We start from the raw sequence: 18,941 nt of genomic DNA, 5'->3' as shown, positions 1-18,941 counted from the left end.
CAGACAAATGTATAGAGGGGATCAGCAGCGACGCATTGGGACTACGAACGAACCGGCAGGGCTTCCCAGCCAACAAGGGAATGGGTGCCCCTCCCGCATTCCAAACCCACCCATGGAGAGAGAGACCTCAGTCTAAGCAAGGACTGAACTCACCCCACCAACTGAACCACCCACCTGTCTTCCCAGCCCCACTCATTCTCCCCAATAACCAAAAGGAGTAAAATTGCGCACAAATCACATTCTTCATAATTGACACAGGATGATTCTGCCAGACTGGTCTCGAAGAAAGGATAGGCTGTGCTCCGTCGAAAATGATGCACCCAACATCCAAATCAGAATTATCAAATGATGGCAGCCAATATTTGAACACAATTGGGAACTCGCCTCTCAATTCTCACCAGGGGCGGGGCTTGGGCACATGCCCTGCCCAAACCCTCTTTCCTGAACCAGACAGGACGGACGACCTACCAGCAACAGGATTTCGACAACACTACGGTGGGCCCTCACCAGGGGAAGTGCTCTTTCTAGTGCAAGAACCTTCTTGTGCACCTCCACTGCTCCCATAGTAGTAACCCCCAATCCTTAAAAGTGAGTCTTAACGAACTGCATCACAGCCGAAATCCTTAGCCAAGGTAACATCTTTGGCGGCCATCGTCCAGACGCGCACAACACCACGGTGAGCGCCCGCTGAGCAGCAACTGTGCCACTGTAAGCTGGACCCCACCCAGTTCACTCCGGCCACCACAAACAATGGGGCTTTCACCATTTTATCTCTGGCTCTTACTTACAGAAACACCAATCGGGAACTTCCAGGAACATAGCACATGACATGTAACATAGAAAAAGTCTAACATGAAGTTTTCCCCAGGATTGGATTGGATTGGATTGGATTTGTTTATTGCCACGTGTACCGAGGTGAAAAGTATTTTTGTGCGAGCAGCTCAAACAAATCATTTAGTACATGAAAAGAAAATACATATTAGGGCAACACCACCACGCTCTATTTAAAAAAAAAAGACTCTTTTCTAACAAGAGTGTATATTGGTGTCATGGGCTGTTTATAACTTGCTCTAAGGTAGATAAAAAACAAATACTGCAGATGCTGGAAATCTGAAATAAAAATAGAAAATGCTTGACAAACTCAGCTGGTGTGGCAGCATCTATGGAGAGAAAAACAGTTCATGTTTTGGATCTAAATGGCCCTACTACAGAACAATAACTCTGGTTCTCTCCACAAATGTTTCCAGACCTGCTAAGTTTATCCAGCATTTTCTGCTAGTGCATTAGTGCAGTATTGAGAAGGGCGATGAGCAACAGTCCCAGGCATCTTGCCTCCCTGCAACAGCGGTGACCAGCCATTTTGAGTTTTGTTGAAAATAGTTTTGGGCTTGTTTTCCCCAACTTTGCTGATGTAGCCACTTCACACCATCAACTGCTGGAATTCTGGAGGTCTACTGATTCACATGGCAGCCTCTGCCACCAACCATTGACCAGGCCAACAACATTAGGAGAATAAATAATCAAAGAAGAAAATATCAGCACCAGTGGAATTGGCTTGATTTGCCTGTGAAATTCATATTGTCAGACATTGGCTGTGAATGTGTGGCCTATGGGTTAAAACTTGGACTCTGCTGAAAGAAGTTAAGAATGGTCTGCAAGGTAGGAGAGGGTAGGAATAGGTTGCACAGGGTGGGCAAGAGTGGATAGGGAAATATTGCAAGGATTGGGGAGGATCGGGAAATATTGCAAGGATTGGGGAGGGGAGAGATGGGAATAGATTCCACAGAGAGGATGAGCTGAATCTGCTGGCATATTTGTTCCCATTTGTCTTTCTCATCGGTCTCATTGTGTTTGATTCATTTTGCTTAGACCTGGTTGCCAAGATAGAGCCCTATATTAATCGTGGGTGCAAGTTTGTTTATTGCTGACTGGTAATAAATGTATCTCTTATCTCTTTTCTTTTGCAGGCCATTGAATATCACTGTGGTTTATGAAGGAAAATGTTCGCATTGCATGCGCATTGGGGTAGCTGTTCCACTGTCGTGTACAGTGGGCAAACTCCGGGAGGCAATATCACAAGAAACCAAAATCCCCACTGATCAGGTAAACATACGTTTGATTCTAATGCATTAAGATTAGTCCATTTTATGTGAGCCTGTGACTATTATAAATCCATATAGTGTAAGTAGACTGTTTAGGCTCTGTACCCTGGGGGAAGAGCCACTTTGAATGCCAAGTTATTTATTATTTTGTGTGCCCCACATCATGTCATCTTTAAACTACTCTCTAGCTTTGTGGAAAATCCCTTTGTTGAAGTGCTGCTCCGCGGGGGTCCTCAGCGAAGTCTTTTTCTATTGACACAGCATAACATGAAGGGCACCGCATTTAAAAGGGAACCGTAGTCTCAGTCAGATGGTAAAACAGACCAACCTCGGCCGTGCCTGAACTTGCACCACAAGGAACCTTCCGCGTGATGTCGGTGAACTGTGTCTACTTTGCTCCGAGGGAATGCCTGTCTCCTGGGATCTCTGGACAAGCTCTTCAACTAAGAATTTTTCCACAAAGGAAGGAGGCAGTTAAATTCCACTGTGGGGCACAAAAAGGGGTAAGTGTGTTACATTGGCAGTACCACCCCTGCAGCTACCTCCTCCATTCATTCAGATAAGGGATGCACCAACAATGTGACGTTCCTTTTATCCAAACACATTTTACAAAATGTTCTTAATGTCCTCTCTGCTGGCTGTAAGGATTCTGTGTCATGAGCTTGGATAGTCTGAACCCAGATGCTCAGCATGCTGGAGTCTACAACTTAAATTAATCCTTAGTTTGTCACCAAGTTGCCATCTCACTTGACAAGTGTTGGGATGGCTGAGGGGGTGGGTGGTGGATTAGTAAATGGGTCTTCCAAGTTTGTACCCTGAAAGTGGAGGGGTTTTACTGTATATTTAATTGCATTGTACCTTACCAGGGAATGCTTGCTGCAACATTAGGTGTTTTGAAATAATTAAATTTTTCACCAACATCCCTCATCTTGATGAACATAAGGTGATCCTTCTCTTTAATCTTTATCTTTACTGCAACAGCAAGAAATTGTATTTATGTAGCACCGTTACCCTAATGAAGCATCCCAAGGTGCTTTACAGAAGCATTATAATATAAAATGACACCAAACCATATAAGACGATATTAGGGCAGATAACCAGTTTGGTCAAAACATTACGTTTTAAGGAGCAACTTAAAGGAGAAAAGCAAGGCAGAGGTGTTTTGGGAGAGCTCGGGTAGCTGAAGGCTAGGCCACCAATGGTGGTGCAATTAACACCAGAATGTTCAAGAACAGTATTAGAAGCGTGCAGATATCTGAGCATTACTGGGCCGGAGAAATTGAGGGGTGGAGGTGGCAGGGTGGCAAAGCCATGGGTGGATTTTAAAGCCAGGATGAAAATGTTAAAATCAAGATGTTGTTTAACTGGGAGTCAATACAAGTGAGAGAACACAAGGATAATGGGTGAACAGGACTTGGTGCAAGTTGGGGCATGGCAGTAGAGTTTTGGATGAAGTAGAATTTATGGAGGGGAGAACTTTAGGCTGGTCAAGGGGTGCAATTGAATAGTCAAAATAGTCAAGTCTAGGGGTCACATTTTGAAAGGGGCGGATCAGAGTTTCAGCAGCCAGTGAGCTGAGGCAGGGGTGGAGTCGGACAGCAATATGGAGGCGGAACTAGCCGATCTTCATGATCATATGGATATGTGCCCATCTTTGTTCACATCTTTGTCATATTTGACCCAGTCTAGTTCAGCCTCAGATGGTGTCAGAATGAAGTCAGTGACTATGAAATGGATTTTGTGAGAGAATACCTTCAGTCTCAATGTTTAGTTGGAGGACATTTCTGTTCATTCTGTGTTGAATGTTTTCCTATGCTGCAGAGGTGTGGAGAGGGAGGAAAATGAAGTTGGGTTGCACAGAGCCAGGCGCATATTGTTCAAATCAGAATTTGTAAATGTAATTTTTAAAATCTAAGTGCTAGAGAGATGAGCCACTGGAGTTGGAGAGGCAGGATGACTGAGAAGGATGTTGTGTAAGATAGAAAACACTTGTATGAGGTGCTATTAGTGTAAAGAAGAAGATGAGGTTGGTGTTAAACTACTCGGGTCAAAACTATTGGTTTGCTGGGCAGCACAGTGGCGCAGTGGTTAGCACTGCTGTCTCATGGCACCGAGGTCCCAGGTTCAATCCCGGCTCTGGGTCACTGTCCGTGTGGAGTTTGCACATTCTCCCCGTGTTTGCGTGGGTTTCGCCCCCACAACCCAAAGGTGTGCAGGCTAGGTGGATTAAATCGCCCCTTTAATATTGCCACATTAAATTGCCCCTTAATTGGAAAAAATGAATTGGGTACTCTAAATTTATTTTTTTTAAAAAGAAAACAAAAAAAACCTATCGGTTTGCTGTTTTGTGTAAAGTACCTGCAGGCTTCCAAGTGCATTTCTTCTCCGGATAGTTAACACTTAAATATTGTGTGAATTTGTGGGTGTAAAATTGTTTGGATTTATGCAACACATTTCTTCAATTCTATTTCATCCATATTGTAAGAGAAAATTTGATTTACAAAGCTCCCCCCATGACCTCCAAAAGCCCTTTGCAACCAAACAGCTATTTTTGAAGTGTCATCACGGTTATGTAGTGAAATGTAGTAGCCCAAGGTCCCACAAACACCATAAAAAGCAAAATACTGCGTGTGCTAGAAATCTGAACTAAAAACAGAAAGTGCATAAATACTCAGCAGGTCTGGCAGCATCTGTGGGGCGATAGGGGTGGGGTTGAAGAACAAAAGGGAAGGTCTGGGATAGGCTAATGGGTGGGAGAGATTAACGGCAGAATAATGAACAAATCTGTCTGAAAGCAAAATCATGAAAACAAGATACAGACTAGTGAAAAAAACTAAAATGGAGGTTAGTTCATGGCCTGAAGTTGTTGTACTCTGTGTTGAGTCCAGAAGGCTGTGAAGTGCCTAATTAAATGACGAGGGTGCTGTTCTTCAAGCTTGTGTTGAGCTTCATTACAGCAGGCCGATGACAGAAATGTGAGTGAGAGAGCAAGGTGGTCAATTAAAATGGCAAGCACCTGGCAGGCACAAAATGCTTTGTGTTCTGTAAAGCAGTCGCTCAGTCTGTGTTTGGCCTCCCAATTGTAGAGGATGCTACAGTGAATACAATATACTAAATTGAAAGCAGTACAAGTTAATTGCTGCTTTAACTGAAAGAAGTGTTTGGGGCCTTGGGAGAGTGAGGAGAGAGGAGGAAAAAGGGTAGGTGTCAGACCTACTATGATTGCATGGGAAAGGGCCAAGGTGGTTCGCTGTGATAGAACACTGGACCAGAGTGTTGTGGAGAGAACTGCCCCATCGGAACTCTGATGAGATGAGAGGGAAAGATGTGTTTAGTGGTGTCCCACGAGCAACAATGAGATGTTGATGTAGTCCCTCAAATCTGTTTTGCCATTCATTCAGATCATGGCTGAACTTCTCGCTTAGCTGTACCATCCTACAGTTATCCCCAAATTCCCTGATATTGGATTGGATTGGATTTGTTTATTGTCACGTGTACCGAGGTACATTGAAAAGTATTTTTCTGCAAGCAGCTCAACAGATCATTCAGTACATGGAAGAAAAGGAAATTAAACAAAATTCAAGAAAATACATAATAGGGCAACACAAGATGTACAATGTAACTGCATAAGCATTGGCATCGGATGAAGCATACAGGGTGTAGTGTTAATGAGGTCAGTCAATAAGAGGGTCATTTAGGAGTGTGGGGAAGAAGCTGTTTTTGAGTCTGTTCGTGCATGTCCTCAGACTTCTGTATCTCCTACCCGATGGAAGAAGTTGGAAAAGTGAGTAAGCCGGGTGGGAGGGATCCCTGATTATGCTGCCCGCTTTCCCCCGGCAGCGGGAGGTGTAGATGGAGTCCATGGATGGGAGGCAGGTTCATGTGATGGACTGGGCGGTATTCACGACTCTCTGAAGTTCCTTGCGGTCCTGGGCCGAGCAGTTGTCATACCAGGCTGTGATGCAGCCCGATGGGATGCTTTCTATAGTGCATCTGTAAAAGTTGGTAAGGGTTAATGTGGACATGCTGAATTTCCTTAGTTTCCTGAGGAAGTATAGGCGCCGTTGTGCTTTCTTGGTGATAGCGTCGACGTGAGTGGACCAGACAGATTTTTGGTGATGTGCACCCCTAGGAATTTGAAACTGCTAACCAGCTCCACCTTGGCCCCGTTGATGCTGACAGGGGTGTGTACAGTACTTTGCTTCCTGAAGTCGATGACCAGCTCTTTAGTTTTGCTGGCATTGAGGGAGAGATTGTTGTCGTTACACCACTCCACTAGGTTGTCTATCTCCCTCTTGTATTTTGACTCGTCGTTATTCGAGATCCGGCCCACTATGGTCGTATCGTCAGCAAACTTGTAGATGGAGTTGGAACCAAGTTTTGCCACGCAGTCGTGTGTGTACAGGGAGTAGAGTAGGGGGCTAGGTACACAGCCTTGCGGGGCACCGGTATTGAGGACTATTGTGGAGGAGGTGTTGGAGTTCATTCTTACTGATTGTGGTCTGTTGGTCAGAAAATCGAGGATCCAGTTGCAGAGTGGAGAACCAAGTCCTAGGTTTTGGAGCTTTGATATGAGCTTGGCTAGGATTATGGTGTTGAAGGTGGAGCTGTAGTCAATAAATAGGAGTCTGATGTAGGAGTCCTTGTTTTTGAGATGGTCTGGGGATGAGTGTAGGGCCAGGGAAATGGCGTCTGATGTGGACCGGTTGCGACGGTATGTGAATTGAAGTGGGTCAAGGCATTCCGGGAGTATGGAGATGATACACCTCATGATTAGCCTCTCGAAGCACTTCATTACAACTGACGTCAGGGCCACCGGGCGGTAGTCATTGAAGCATGTTGCCTGGTTCTTCTTTGGTACCGGTATGATGGTGGTCTTCTTGAAGCAGGTGGGGACCTCGGAGTGGAGTAGGGATAGGTTAAAGATGTCTGTGAATACCTCTGCCAGCTGGTCTGCGCAACCTCTTGAGTGCACGACCAGGGATCCCGTCCGGGCCCGTCGCCTTCTGTGGGTTCACTTTCAGGAAGGCCGATCTGACTTCGGAAACGGTGATGGTGGGTATGGGTGAATTATGGGCTGCTGGGGCACTCGACAGCGGATTGTTGGTTACCTGCTCAAACCAAGCGTAGAATGCATTAAGTTTATTGGGGAGGGGTGCGCTGCTGCCAGAGATACTGCTTGGCTTCGCTTTGTAGTCCCTTATGTTGTTTAGTCCTTGCCACAACTGCCGAGAGGCAGTTGATATCCATACTGATATCCATAGCATCCAAAAATTTGTTGATCTGACTTGGAGCATACTCAATAACTGAGCATTAACAGCTTTCTGGTGTTGAGAATTCAAAAGGTTCAAAACCCTTTTGAGTACTTTGAGGAGTGAAAGTTGATAAAGAATTGTGTGTTTTGGTATTTCTCTTAAAGCAGGTGAGGCCTAGGTTTAACATCTACAAAAGATATCACTTGCTCAGTTTTGCATAGGAATGTCGATGATGCACCCAAATGAGACTTGAACCTATGACCGTTGGACATTATTGGGACACGTTTTATAGTTTGGGAACGAGACTTAGTTGGGTAGTCAAAAATTTGTGTCTATTCATTCACTCATTTGGATGTGGACATTGCTGGAAGGGCAGCATCTATTGTTTTATCTCTAATTGCTTTCAAGAAGCTGGTGGTGAACCGCTGCCTTGAACTGCTGTAATCCATGTCGGCGAATGCAGTCCCACAATGCTGTTACATAGAGTGCTCCAGGACTTTGACTCTGCTTTGATGAAGGAACGATAGTATATTTCCAAATCGATTGGCTTGTGTCTTGGAGGGGTTCTTGGAGGTGGTGGTGGTTCCATGTATTTGCTGGCCGTAACCTTTTGGGAAGTAAAGATCAGGGGTTGAGCAACGCTTTGAAAGAAACAGAACTGCAACAGTCCTGAAGTTATGAGTGAAATGTCCTTAAATTCCTGCAGTCACTTTATGTATCTGAATTGTCATAACCATAATAGGCAGGTTTTCTTTCTATCTACCTTGTATCCTTGAGATGCCTGTTTTATTTAGTTGGTAGACCTCACTCCTGTGTCAGACGGTTGGAAGTTCAAGCCTTCCACTTGGATTGTGTAATATCAGCTGACGATATTGAGTGTCATTTATTTGAGCTATTTACCCAAGGTCATGTTCTGCCTGTTGATTCAATGGCACTTATGCAGAGCAGGGATTTGGGAGTTCTTCATTCGTAAAGTTTATGGGTCATTAGGCCCACTAGTCCATGCTAGTATTTATGCTCCTTGTGAGTTTCCTCCCATCCCTCTTCATCCAGCAGTATCACTGTAGCACTCTTTTCCTTTAATCCCTCATGGTTATCTAGCTTCCCCTTAAATTTTATTTGTGGTAGCTATTCCATGTGGGAGTATGTTTCACATTCTAACCACTCTCTGAATGATATTTCTTCTGAATTCTCCACGATGGCACAATGGTTAGCACTGCTGCCTCATAGCAGCAGGGATGAGGGTTCAGTTCCAGCCTTGGGTGACAGTCTGTGTGGAGTTTGCATATTCTCCCCGTGTCTGTCTGGGTTTCTCTGGGTGCCCTGGTTTCCTCCCATATTCCAAAGATGTTCATGTTTGGTGGATTCGCCATGATAAATTGTCCCTTAGTGTCCAAAAGGTTAGATGGGGTTACGGGCATTGGATGGGGACGTGGGCCTCGTAGGGTGTCTTTCAGAGGATTGGTGCAGACTCGATGGATCAAGTGGCCTCCTTCTGCACTGTAGGAATTCTATCTATGAAGTTATTAATGACTATCTTAAATTTATGATCCCTAATTTTGGACACTCCCACAAGTGGGAACATTTTCTTTCTCTCTACCCTAACAAACTTCTTCATTTAAGCCTCAATCAGGCGAGCCCTCAGTCTTCTCTTCTCTATAGTACTATCAGGAGAGCAGGGAGCTCAGCTTGTGACTATGCCAATACTCCTTCATTAACTGGTCACCAAAAACTGATCAATTGGTCATTTGTTTCATTGTTTTCTGTGAGATCCTGCAATGTGTAAAATGGCTTTGTCGATACAAGTATCTGCTATCCATTGTCTAAGACACCATATAAATTGAAGTCTTTCCTCCTTCCCCGAGTGTAGCACATCACTTCTGTTTGCGCAGCAAAGGAGGAAGAGTAGCATGTGGGCAATTGTAGATTAGGATAGGATTGTAAAATAGCACAACACAGAAGGCCAATTTGGCCCACAAGAGTGAGGAAATTGAAGTCATGGTGAGGGGAAATGGGGGTTAGCAGAGGATCAAGGACAATGATGATCGTGTTTGAGTGCTATAGGGTGAGGGTGCTGCAGTTCTGGATAAACTGCATTCCGTGTTGGGCAGAGCTTGGGACCCTCTGCTTTTGAGGCTTACCCACTGCGTACATAGTCTGGCTCTCTCTCCCACCTGTCTATTTTTAGCAGTCGCAATCTTTGAACTTTGGGATTTTCTTCCTAAATCTGTCCACATTGTTGCATCTCTTCTTACCTTTTAAAATCATTCTAACCTGAGTCTAGTCATTAACCATCTGCCAGTCCTCCTCCTTTCCATGCAGCCCTTCTGTGAAATAGTCGGGAATTTATTGATCACGTTAAACATCCTTTTTTGTTTTAAAAACTTTTTTTTTTTTTAGAGTATCCAATTTTTTTTTTTCCAATGAGGAGGTAATTTAGCATGGTCAATTCCTCTACCCTGCACATCTTAGGGTTGTGGGACTGAGACCCATGCAGACATGTAGAGAATGTGTAAACTTCACACAGACAGTGACCCAGGGCCTGGATTGAACCCGGGTCCTCAGCAGTACCAATGCACCATCGTACTACCCGTGCGTTAAGCATCCTATTTAAGTGTATAGTGATGCACAGTGTTTTAATGGTCTAATAATTAGTCTCATTTGGTAGCATATTTGGCTCTTCAGTTATAAGGTTCCAGTTTTTTTTTAAGTTTAGAGTACAAAATTAATGTTATCCCATTAAGGGGCAATTTAGCGCGGCCAATTCACCTACTCTGCACATCTTTGGGTTGTGGGGGCGAAACCCACGCAGATACGGGGAGTACGTGCAAACATCACACGGACAGTGACCCAGACCCGGGATTGAACCTGGGACCTCGGTGCCGTGAGGTAGCAGTGCTAACCAGTGCGCCGCCGTGCTGCCCTTAAGGTTCCTGCTTTAAGTCCCACATAGAATAATACAATCCTACAGTGCAGAAAGTGGCCAATTAGCCCATCGAGTCTACATCGACCCGATGAAAGAGCACGCCACCCCGCCCTATCCCAATAACCCCTGAACCCAACCTGCACACTTTTGGACATTAATGGGCAATTTAAAATAGCCAATCTATAAAACCTGCACACTTTTGTGTGGGTGGGAACCGGGGCACTCTGAGGAAACCCATGCAGACACGGGGAGAAAGTGCAAACTCCACACAATCACCCATCTAGACGCAACTATGCTGACACACTAATACAGTGCTGAGTTTGTGCTGTACTGTCAGAGACTTGCCTTTTGTATGAGGTCACAAACTGAGGACCCACCTGGTTGGTTGCATGGATGTAAAAGATCCTATGGCACTATTTTGAATAGTAGAAGAGAAATCCCTGGTGAGCTGGCTGATATTTAACCCTCAATCTGCATCACAAAAACAGTTTATCAGGTCATTATCACATTGCTGTTGTGAGATCTTGCTGTGTGAAAATCGGCTGCTGTGTTTCCTACATTACAGCACTTCAAAAGTACTTCATTGGCTGTAAGTGTTTTGAGATATCTTGTGGTCATGAAAAACACTATATAAATGTAAATCTTTTTGAAAGCACAGGTTGCTATGAATGCACAGTACATGTGTAAATCCTGATTTTCCCCCCCAACATCAGCCTTTTTTGTTTAGTTTTAACAACAAGAAAAAACATTTATTAAATATGAAAAAGAGGACTATAATACAATATTCCTTTACTTGCCTTGGCTTAACATGCACAGAGCTTTAAAGATTAACATGGATTATAAATTATATCAGATTATAAATTATATCTGATTAACATTAAAGTCCCTTTAAAGCAAAAATGGCAGTTGTCAAATACACGCACTCCGCTCTGAACCCGAGCTGGTGTCTGTGGATTTCTCCTCCAATTTGCCCAGATTTTAAAACAAAGTATTTTTTATTGGTTTTCTAGATATCATATCCCTACAGTGCAGAGGGAGGCCATTTGGCCCATTGAGTCAGCACCCACACCCCCATCCTATCCACGTAATCCCACCTAACCGTTGGAAACTAAGGGGCAATTTATCGTGACCAATCCACCTAACCGGCACATCTTTGGACTGTGGGCTTTGCGAGGAAGGTCTCCTTACCATTGGAGGCAGTGCTGTGAGGGGGGGCTCGCGCCGATTTACCGGAGGATTTTGGAGGAGGATGGAATGAGCATGGAGGGTGTTAAGGCTAAATGGGAGGAAGAGCTGGGGGGCGCGGCTAGAGGAGAGATTGTGGTGTGAGGTGCTGTGGAGGACAAATGCCTCGGTGTCGTATGCTGGGGCTGATACAGCTGAAGGTAGTCTATAGAGCGTACCTTACAAAGTCTAGGATGAGCTGGCTGTTCGAGGGGGTGGAAGATATCTGAGCGATGTGGGAGGTACACCTGCAAACCATGTACGTGAGTTTTGCGCTGGAAAAGATTTGGAGAATGATTTTCAGCACCATTGCGGGGGTTCTGCATGTGGATGTGGAGCCCGGTATCCTAGAAGCCATATTCGGGGTGTCAGACTGGCTGGAGCTGCAGGTGGGTGCAGCAGCAGATTTCTTAGCCTTTGCCTCGCTGATTGCTCGCAGGTGGGTCTTGTTGGGATGGAGGTCAGCTTCTCCACCCTGTACCTCGGCGTGGCAGGGGGACCTGCTGGGAGTTCCTGGCCCTGGAGAAAGTGAGATTTGCTCTGGTGATGGGTTCTACAACAGTTGGGGTTGTTCATTTTGCATTTTTGAGAGTTGGTTGCTGTTGACTGATGAGGTAGGAGGAGGGAGGGAAAGGGAAGGTATGGGGTCAGGGACTTATTAGGTTGGTTTTTTTGTGTTTGTTGTAATTATAAAAATGTTAAAAATTTGGAATAAATTTTAAAAAAGGTCTTTGGACTGTGGTAGGAAATTGTAGCACCCGGAGGAAACCACAAAGACACGGGGAGAATATGAACCTCCACAAAGACAGTCACCCAAGGCCAGAACTGAAAACACGCCCCTAGTATGTTTTAATACCAGGAGGCAACCTACTTGTGACAGCAAAGATTATTGTTATCATTATTACATGTATAAAGTTAACATTAGCCTTTTCTGATGTGGCAGACTTCATACTCGTTTACTGATTTTTATGTTTCCAGCATCTGTAAGTCTCCCCCTACTCTGTTATGCTGCCACTCTGGTGTGGATTTTCCAGAATGTATCCCTGTTCTCGTGTTAGCATCACTGCAGCATTGTTTGCTGTGCCTTCAGGCAGTGTGCAGGATCACTGGACTGTAGATTGGATTATGGATAGGTTGGGCGGAAAGCTTCCTGAGGAACAGCCAATCGGATAGTGAGAAAAGAGCAGGCTGCAGTTGGCGCAGACTGCAGTATTCTGTAATCTAACAGTTGAAAGCAGTGCCAAATCTCTCACTAGAGGACAAGAAACTCTGCTCTTCGGCACTGAATTTCAAGCTGACAAAATACCAGGGGTTCATCAGGGCGGCATGGTAGCCCAGTGGTTAGCACTGTTGTTGCACAGCGCCAGGGATCCAGGTTCGATTCCAGGCTTGGGTGACTGTGCAGAGTCTGCACGTTCTCCCTGTGTCAGCGTGGGTTTCCTCCGGGTTCTCCGGTTTCCTCCGACAAGTCCTGAAAGGCATGCTTGTCAGGTGAATTGGACATTCTGAATTAGAACATAGAACATAGAACAGTACAGCACAGAACAGGCCCTTCGGCCCTCGATGTTGTGCCGAGCAATGATCACCCTACTTAAACCCACGTAACCCGTATATCCGTAACCCAACAATCCCCCCATTAACCTTACACTACGGGCAATTTAGCATGGCCAATCCACCTAACCCGCACATCTTTGGACTGTGGGAGGAAACCGGAGCACCCGGAGGAAACCCACGCACACACGGGGAGGACGTGCAGACTCCACACAGACAGTGACCCAGCCGGGAATCAAACCTGGGACCCTGGAGCTGTGAAGCATTGATGCTAACCACCATGCTACCGTGAGGCCCCCCATGCTACCGTGAGGCCCAATTCTCCCTCAGTGTACCTGAACGGGCGCCGGAGTGTGGCGACTAGGGGATTAAAACAGTAACTTCATTGCAGACCTACTTATTATTGACACTGAGCACAGCGTATAATTCTTGGAGCTTTCTTTTCTAGATTCATTCAGTATTTTTGTTGGGGAGAGGGAAGAGGAAAATAATAGGTTAAAAAGAGCTGTGCTTGTTTCAATAATAATATGTACCCGAACAGCTCACAGCTCATTCTTCCTTTCAATCGGAGTTTTCCGCAGAGGTTTCTCATCACTGACTAAGCTGAGAAAGGAATCTGTATTTTTGACACCACCCCCAAGTGTGATTTAAATATTGAGCACTGTTAACCTCATTGGTGAATGCATGGAGGAAGTTATTGAGTCTGCCTTTATACCCTGCTTTTTCAGCAAGGGTCACTATGAACTGTTTTCAAGCCAGTGGCAATGATTATTGAGACCTAAGAAGACAGAGCTGAGATCCTTTCAGCTCTGGTTTTCCCAAACTGGGTTCGGTTGTATATATCCAGGGGTTCCGTGATAGGCATGGCCGATTGTATAAAATTAGAAAAATGCTACGAAGCTGCTTCTCCAATCATTGGCTGCTGGGCCCATGAGCAGCCATTGCAGCTGATCCAGCTGGAAACAGTGAGAAAGTATGTGCTCAAATGTCCAGCTGATCCACGCAAGACCGGAGTGCTCGTCCGGGTACCCCATCCGGGCCAGTGGCTTTCCATGGGTTGACCTTCGAGAAGGCTGCTCTGATGTCTGGAGTGGTGATCTCCGATACATGTTAATCCGTGGCTTCTGGGGTGTAGGGCTTGCTCTCGCTGATCTCTTGCTCAAAGTGGGCATAGAATGCATTGAGCTCATCACGGAGGGGTGCGTTGGAGCAGACGATTTTACATGCCTTCATCTTGTAGCCTGTTATGTTTTGCAGACCTTGCCATAGACGGCGGGGATCCGTGTGGCTAGCCTGGTACTCTAGCTTGGTCCGGTACTGTCTTTTGGCATCTTTGATGGATTTCTTTAGATCATATTTGGCTTTCTTGTAGAGGTCAGGGTCGCCTGACTCGGAACGCCTCAGACCTAGACTTCAGCAAGCACTGGATATCCCTGTTCATCCAAGGTTTCCGGTTGGGAAACACGTGGATTTGTTTCTTTGGCACACAGTCTTCTACACACTGTTGCTCGTTATGCTTTCCTTAATTTGCTCTGTTTTAATTACCTTTGCTCAAGAGTTGCCAGGTATTTTTGTGATGCCAGCACAAGTTTCAAAACTGAATACTGATCAAAGACTCGATACACCAGTTAGTAAGTTTGAAATCAATGCACATTATTTACACACACAGTCAATTATTACTCATGCACAAACTCTACTCACTAAACTACAACTACTACTAAAAGCCTATACTTAGCTTCGGGTGCCCACTCAGTCAGAGGAACAATGGCCGTTGTCCGATTCTGAGGCTGCTGGCTTCGAACTGGTATAGAATAGTAGCTAGGAGCGTCTATCTCGTAGCGTGAGTTGACTTTAGACTTACTTGTCTGGTGCTTGTCGGGTCTCTCGTCGTTGAGAGCCAAGGCCAAGATGAAGGTGAAGAAGAAGAGCGTGATCTGTCTTTGGGGGACTCCTCTTTATGCCCCAAAGGGTTTTGCGCCCTTCTGGGCGGTTCCTGAACTTGGCCCCAATTAATTGGACCATGTCCCAATCATTTGTATTGATTCTCTTCAATAAAGGGGTCATTGCTTGATCACTGGGTGGGCCCTAGGTGGCCGTTGGCCTGCCTTTGTTTTAGTCTCCACTGGCGCCGGGGAGTCTGTCCTGGTACCGATTGCTTAAATGTTTCTCTTTTGTCCCCGGAGATAGCTCATTACTATGCTAATGGCTTGTAGTATCAGTTCTGTCTGGGAGCTGCAAGTTCCAATCCGCAGGCAAACCTTGCACCTGCTTGTTTTCCTTGCACTGTCCAATTTTCCCTGTACTCTTTGCAAGTGTCCATTTTGAAATCGGGACGTGGCCACCCCAGGTGGCTACAACACTTACTAATGAAGTCAGTTACTGTAGTGGCGTAATCATTCAGGCTGGTCGCAGAGTTTTTAAATACTGTCCAGTTTACTGACTCTAAGCAGTCCTGTAGGAGATCATCCGATTCCTCAGACCAACAAAGCACGACTTTCTTTGATGGATTCTCCCGCTTCAGTTTTTGCTTATAAGCCGGGAACAGGAGCACAGCCTTGTGGTCAGATTTGCCAAAATGTGGGCGGGTGATAGAGCTGGAGGCATGTTTGATATTTGTGTAGCAGTGGTCCAGGATGTTTGGGCCTCTGGTGGAACAGGTGACGTGTTGGTGGTAACTTGGTAATACGCTCTTGGTAATACGCATCTTTCATTCCCACTCCACAGTATTAATATTTCCAACTTTGTCTGTTAGCTTTGACAAAGAATCATCGGACTCGAAACGTTAGTTCTTTTCTCTCCCTACAGATGCTGCCAGACTTGCTGAGATTTTCCAGCATTTTCCCTTTCGTTTCAGATTCCAGCATCCGCAGTAATTTGCTTTTATTAATACGCTCTTGAGCTTGGCCTGATTGAAGTCCCCAGCTACAATGAACAAGACTTCGGGATGTTTCATTTCAAAGCTATTTGTGGTGGTGACTATTTCGTCCTGTGCGATTTTTCACGTTCGCATGGGGTGGGATGTAAACTGCCGTCAGGATAACGGAGCTGAATTCCCACGGAAAGTAGTAGGGGCGGCACTTTAGCGTCAGTTATTCTAGGTCCGGGGAGCAGAATGCACTGTACGGTCCATTCAGTGGATTGAGAAGCCCTCTGGTTGTAGGGCACAGTCCGGTGACGCAGGAGTGAGCCATGTCTCTATGAAACAGAGCACACAGCAGTCCCTTGGTTCTCTTTGAAAAGTGAGTCTGGCTTTAAGTTCGTCTAGCTTGTTTTCTAGAGATTGGACATTAGCTAGGAATAAGCTAGGCAGAGAGGCTTTGGGGCCGCGTTGTTTCACTCTCTTCTGCAAGCCTGCACATTTTCCACGCTTCCTGGAGTGACTGATTCTTTTTGAGCCTGGGAGATGGTGAGAGTACGCAGTGTTAAGGGAATAGTTGTGTCCAATGAGGTTATTCACTCTGGTTGGTGTGTGGATGGAGGATTTGTTGCCTTGCTTGCGGTTCCTGCGTCGGTAGGTGGGTCTGCGCGGTCGAGCGTTCCGGGTCGCTGTCGGGCTGCGGTTTGTCTTCACAGGTTGATGGGTGTCCAGACCATGCTCTGGCGTGGATGGGGTGAAGGCCGGGAAGTGGATGACGTCTATGCGGTCGCGGTTACAGATGAGGCGATGGCTGGGTCAGTGTGTTGGGGTCCGCAGGGTCCTTTCTAGATTGCGGTCTTCCTTCAGAGGACGGAGGATCTCTAGACCTGCAAGTAAATTTAAAAGAGCAGTATTAGTGATTGTTAGGCTGTGGGAGTTGATTTTTAGGAATGTGGGGCGACTGTAGAGGGGGAGGAGTGGAAGGAGTGCTTGGGGCCTGCAGGGGGTCACAGCTCTCCGGGTCAGTGGGGTTCAAAGCTGGGGGCGGGGGGAGGGCTGAAGCTGCTGCGATGCTGGTTTGGCTGTTGGAGAGCAACAGAGTGGAGATCCCGGCTTCTGTGGTATTTTCCAGGTCTCTGGGAGCTTGTAGAGTGAAGGCCCTGGCTTCTAGGTGTTTTCCTGGTCTCTGGCAGCCGCTGTAGGGGAATTTCCAGGCCTGGGACTGGAGCTCCGGCAGCTGCTCACACGTGGTTGGCTGGTCCGGGTCGATTTCAGGTGTCTCCAGGGTCCTAAAGATCGCAAAATCTGTAAGTAATTGAATTAGAACATTGTTAGAGAGTTTAAAAGAGTTAGAATTAAGTTTTAGAAGCATAGAACGAGAGTAAAAGATAGAATTAGAGGGCACGTTGCGCACAGCTTGCAAGATGTTGCCTCGCTCCGACACCATCTTTCTTTCATATCTCCGGAGTTTTAGTAGTATCCTTTGTAATCGAGGAGTCATGTCATTTATGTTCTTTTGGATGATGTGCACCAAGGGTCTATGATCCGTTTCAACGGTGAAAGTTGGTGCTCCGCAGACGTAATCATGGAATTTTAAAATGCCGGCGAGAAGACCTACACACTCCTTCTCAATTTGAGCGTAACGAGTCTCTGTTGGTGTCATTGCATGTGATGCATATGCTCTTGGAACCCATGACGAGGTGTCATCTTTCTGTAACAACACTGCTTCAATTCCAGTCAAAATCTTGGCTTCACTATGTGGGTCAAAGAACGCTTAGACGGGTGCAGTGGTGAGTTTCGCCTTTAACTCCAACCACTCTTTGATGTTCAGTCGCCCACTCAAACGAGGTTGATTTCTTGATTAAGTTTCTTAGAGATGTGTGACTGGCCAAATTTGGGAAAAATTTGCCTAAAAAATTCACCACTCCAAGGAAGCGAAGAACTGCTTTCTTGTCCACAGGGACTTTCATTGCTTCAATGGCTTTTATCTTGTCTGTGTCTGGTTGTACACCGTGTTCCGATATCTGGTCACCCAGGAACTTGAGCGTGGACGTGCCAAAGCTGCATTTGGATTCGTTCAGCTTGAGGCCATGATTGTTTATGTGTTTGAAGACTCTCTGCAGTCTCGACACATGTTCCTCTGGAGTCGAAGGCTAGACGATAATATCATCCACGTAGACACAAATTCCGTCTCTTCCTTCCATCATCTGTTCCATGATGCGGTGGAATATTTCAGACGCCGAGATGATACCAAATGGCATTCTACTGTGACAAAATCTGCCGAAAGGTGTATTGAAGGTGCAGAGCTTTCTGCTGGATTCTTTTAGTTGTATTTGCCAAAGTCCTTGGGAGGCATCTAGCTTGGTGAAGATGCGCGTGTGTGCCACCTCGCTTGTAATTTCTTCTCTTTTCGGGAGCGGGTAGTGATGTTTCTGTTTAGATCCTTGGGGTCGATGCAAATTCTTAAATCACCCGAAGGCTTTTTTACGCACACCATCGAACTGACCCAGTCAGTCGGTTCTGTGACTTTGGGGATGATGCCTTTCTTCTGTCGACTTGCGAGTTCTGATTTTGACCGTTCCCTCAGTGGTGAAGGAACTCTCCTTGGTGGGAGAACTACTGGCTGCGCATCAGCATGCAGCAGAATTTTGTATTCAAATGGAAGTGTCCCATTCCGCTGAAGTCATCTGGGTATTGATCCAGTATTCCTTCAATTCTGACCTGAAGAGCTTGATGAGACAATGTCAATGAGTAAATCCTTTGAATAAGGTTCAACTGCTTGCAGGCTTTCGCACCCAAGAGCGACGACTTGTCTGATTGGACAATCTCAAATCTCAGGCTCGACTCTGTGTTTGTTGGATACTACTAAATGGCATGACCCCAATGATGAAATTGCGTTGCCATTGTAGTCCTGAAGTTTGCAGGCAGCAGTAAGGAGTTTGGGAGTTTGCTAGATCTTCGTGAAGTGGAGCTCTGAAAGCAGGTTAGCAGAGGCACCTGTATCCAGCTTGAATTTAATTGGGCAT

General features: G+C 45.8%; 1 protein-coding gene across 1 annotated transcript in view; it reads left to right on the top strand.

Annotated features, from left to right (window-relative positions):
• The window catches only part of usp31 (ubiquitin specific peptidase 31), a 150,231-nt gene that overhangs the window by 91,797 nt on the left and 39,493 nt on the right, over positions 1–18,941 (top strand). Inside the window, exon 5 of the mRNA XM_038819667.1 lies at positions 1,968–2,103. Within this exon, the coding sequence (XP_038675595.1) occupies positions 1,968–2,103 (136 nt within the window). The remainder of the gene's footprint in view (positions 1–1,967; positions 2,104–18,941) is intronic.

This window comes from Scyliorhinus canicula, chromosome 15, assembly GCF_902713615.1.
Source record: "Scyliorhinus canicula chromosome 15, sScyCan1.1, whole genome shotgun sequence".
NCBI lineage: Eukaryota > Metazoa > Chordata > Chondrichthyes > Carcharhiniformes > Scyliorhinidae > Scyliorhinus > Scyliorhinus canicula.
Note: the sequence above shows the minus strand (reverse complement) of the source record. Positions and strands in the feature narration are given on the sequence as shown.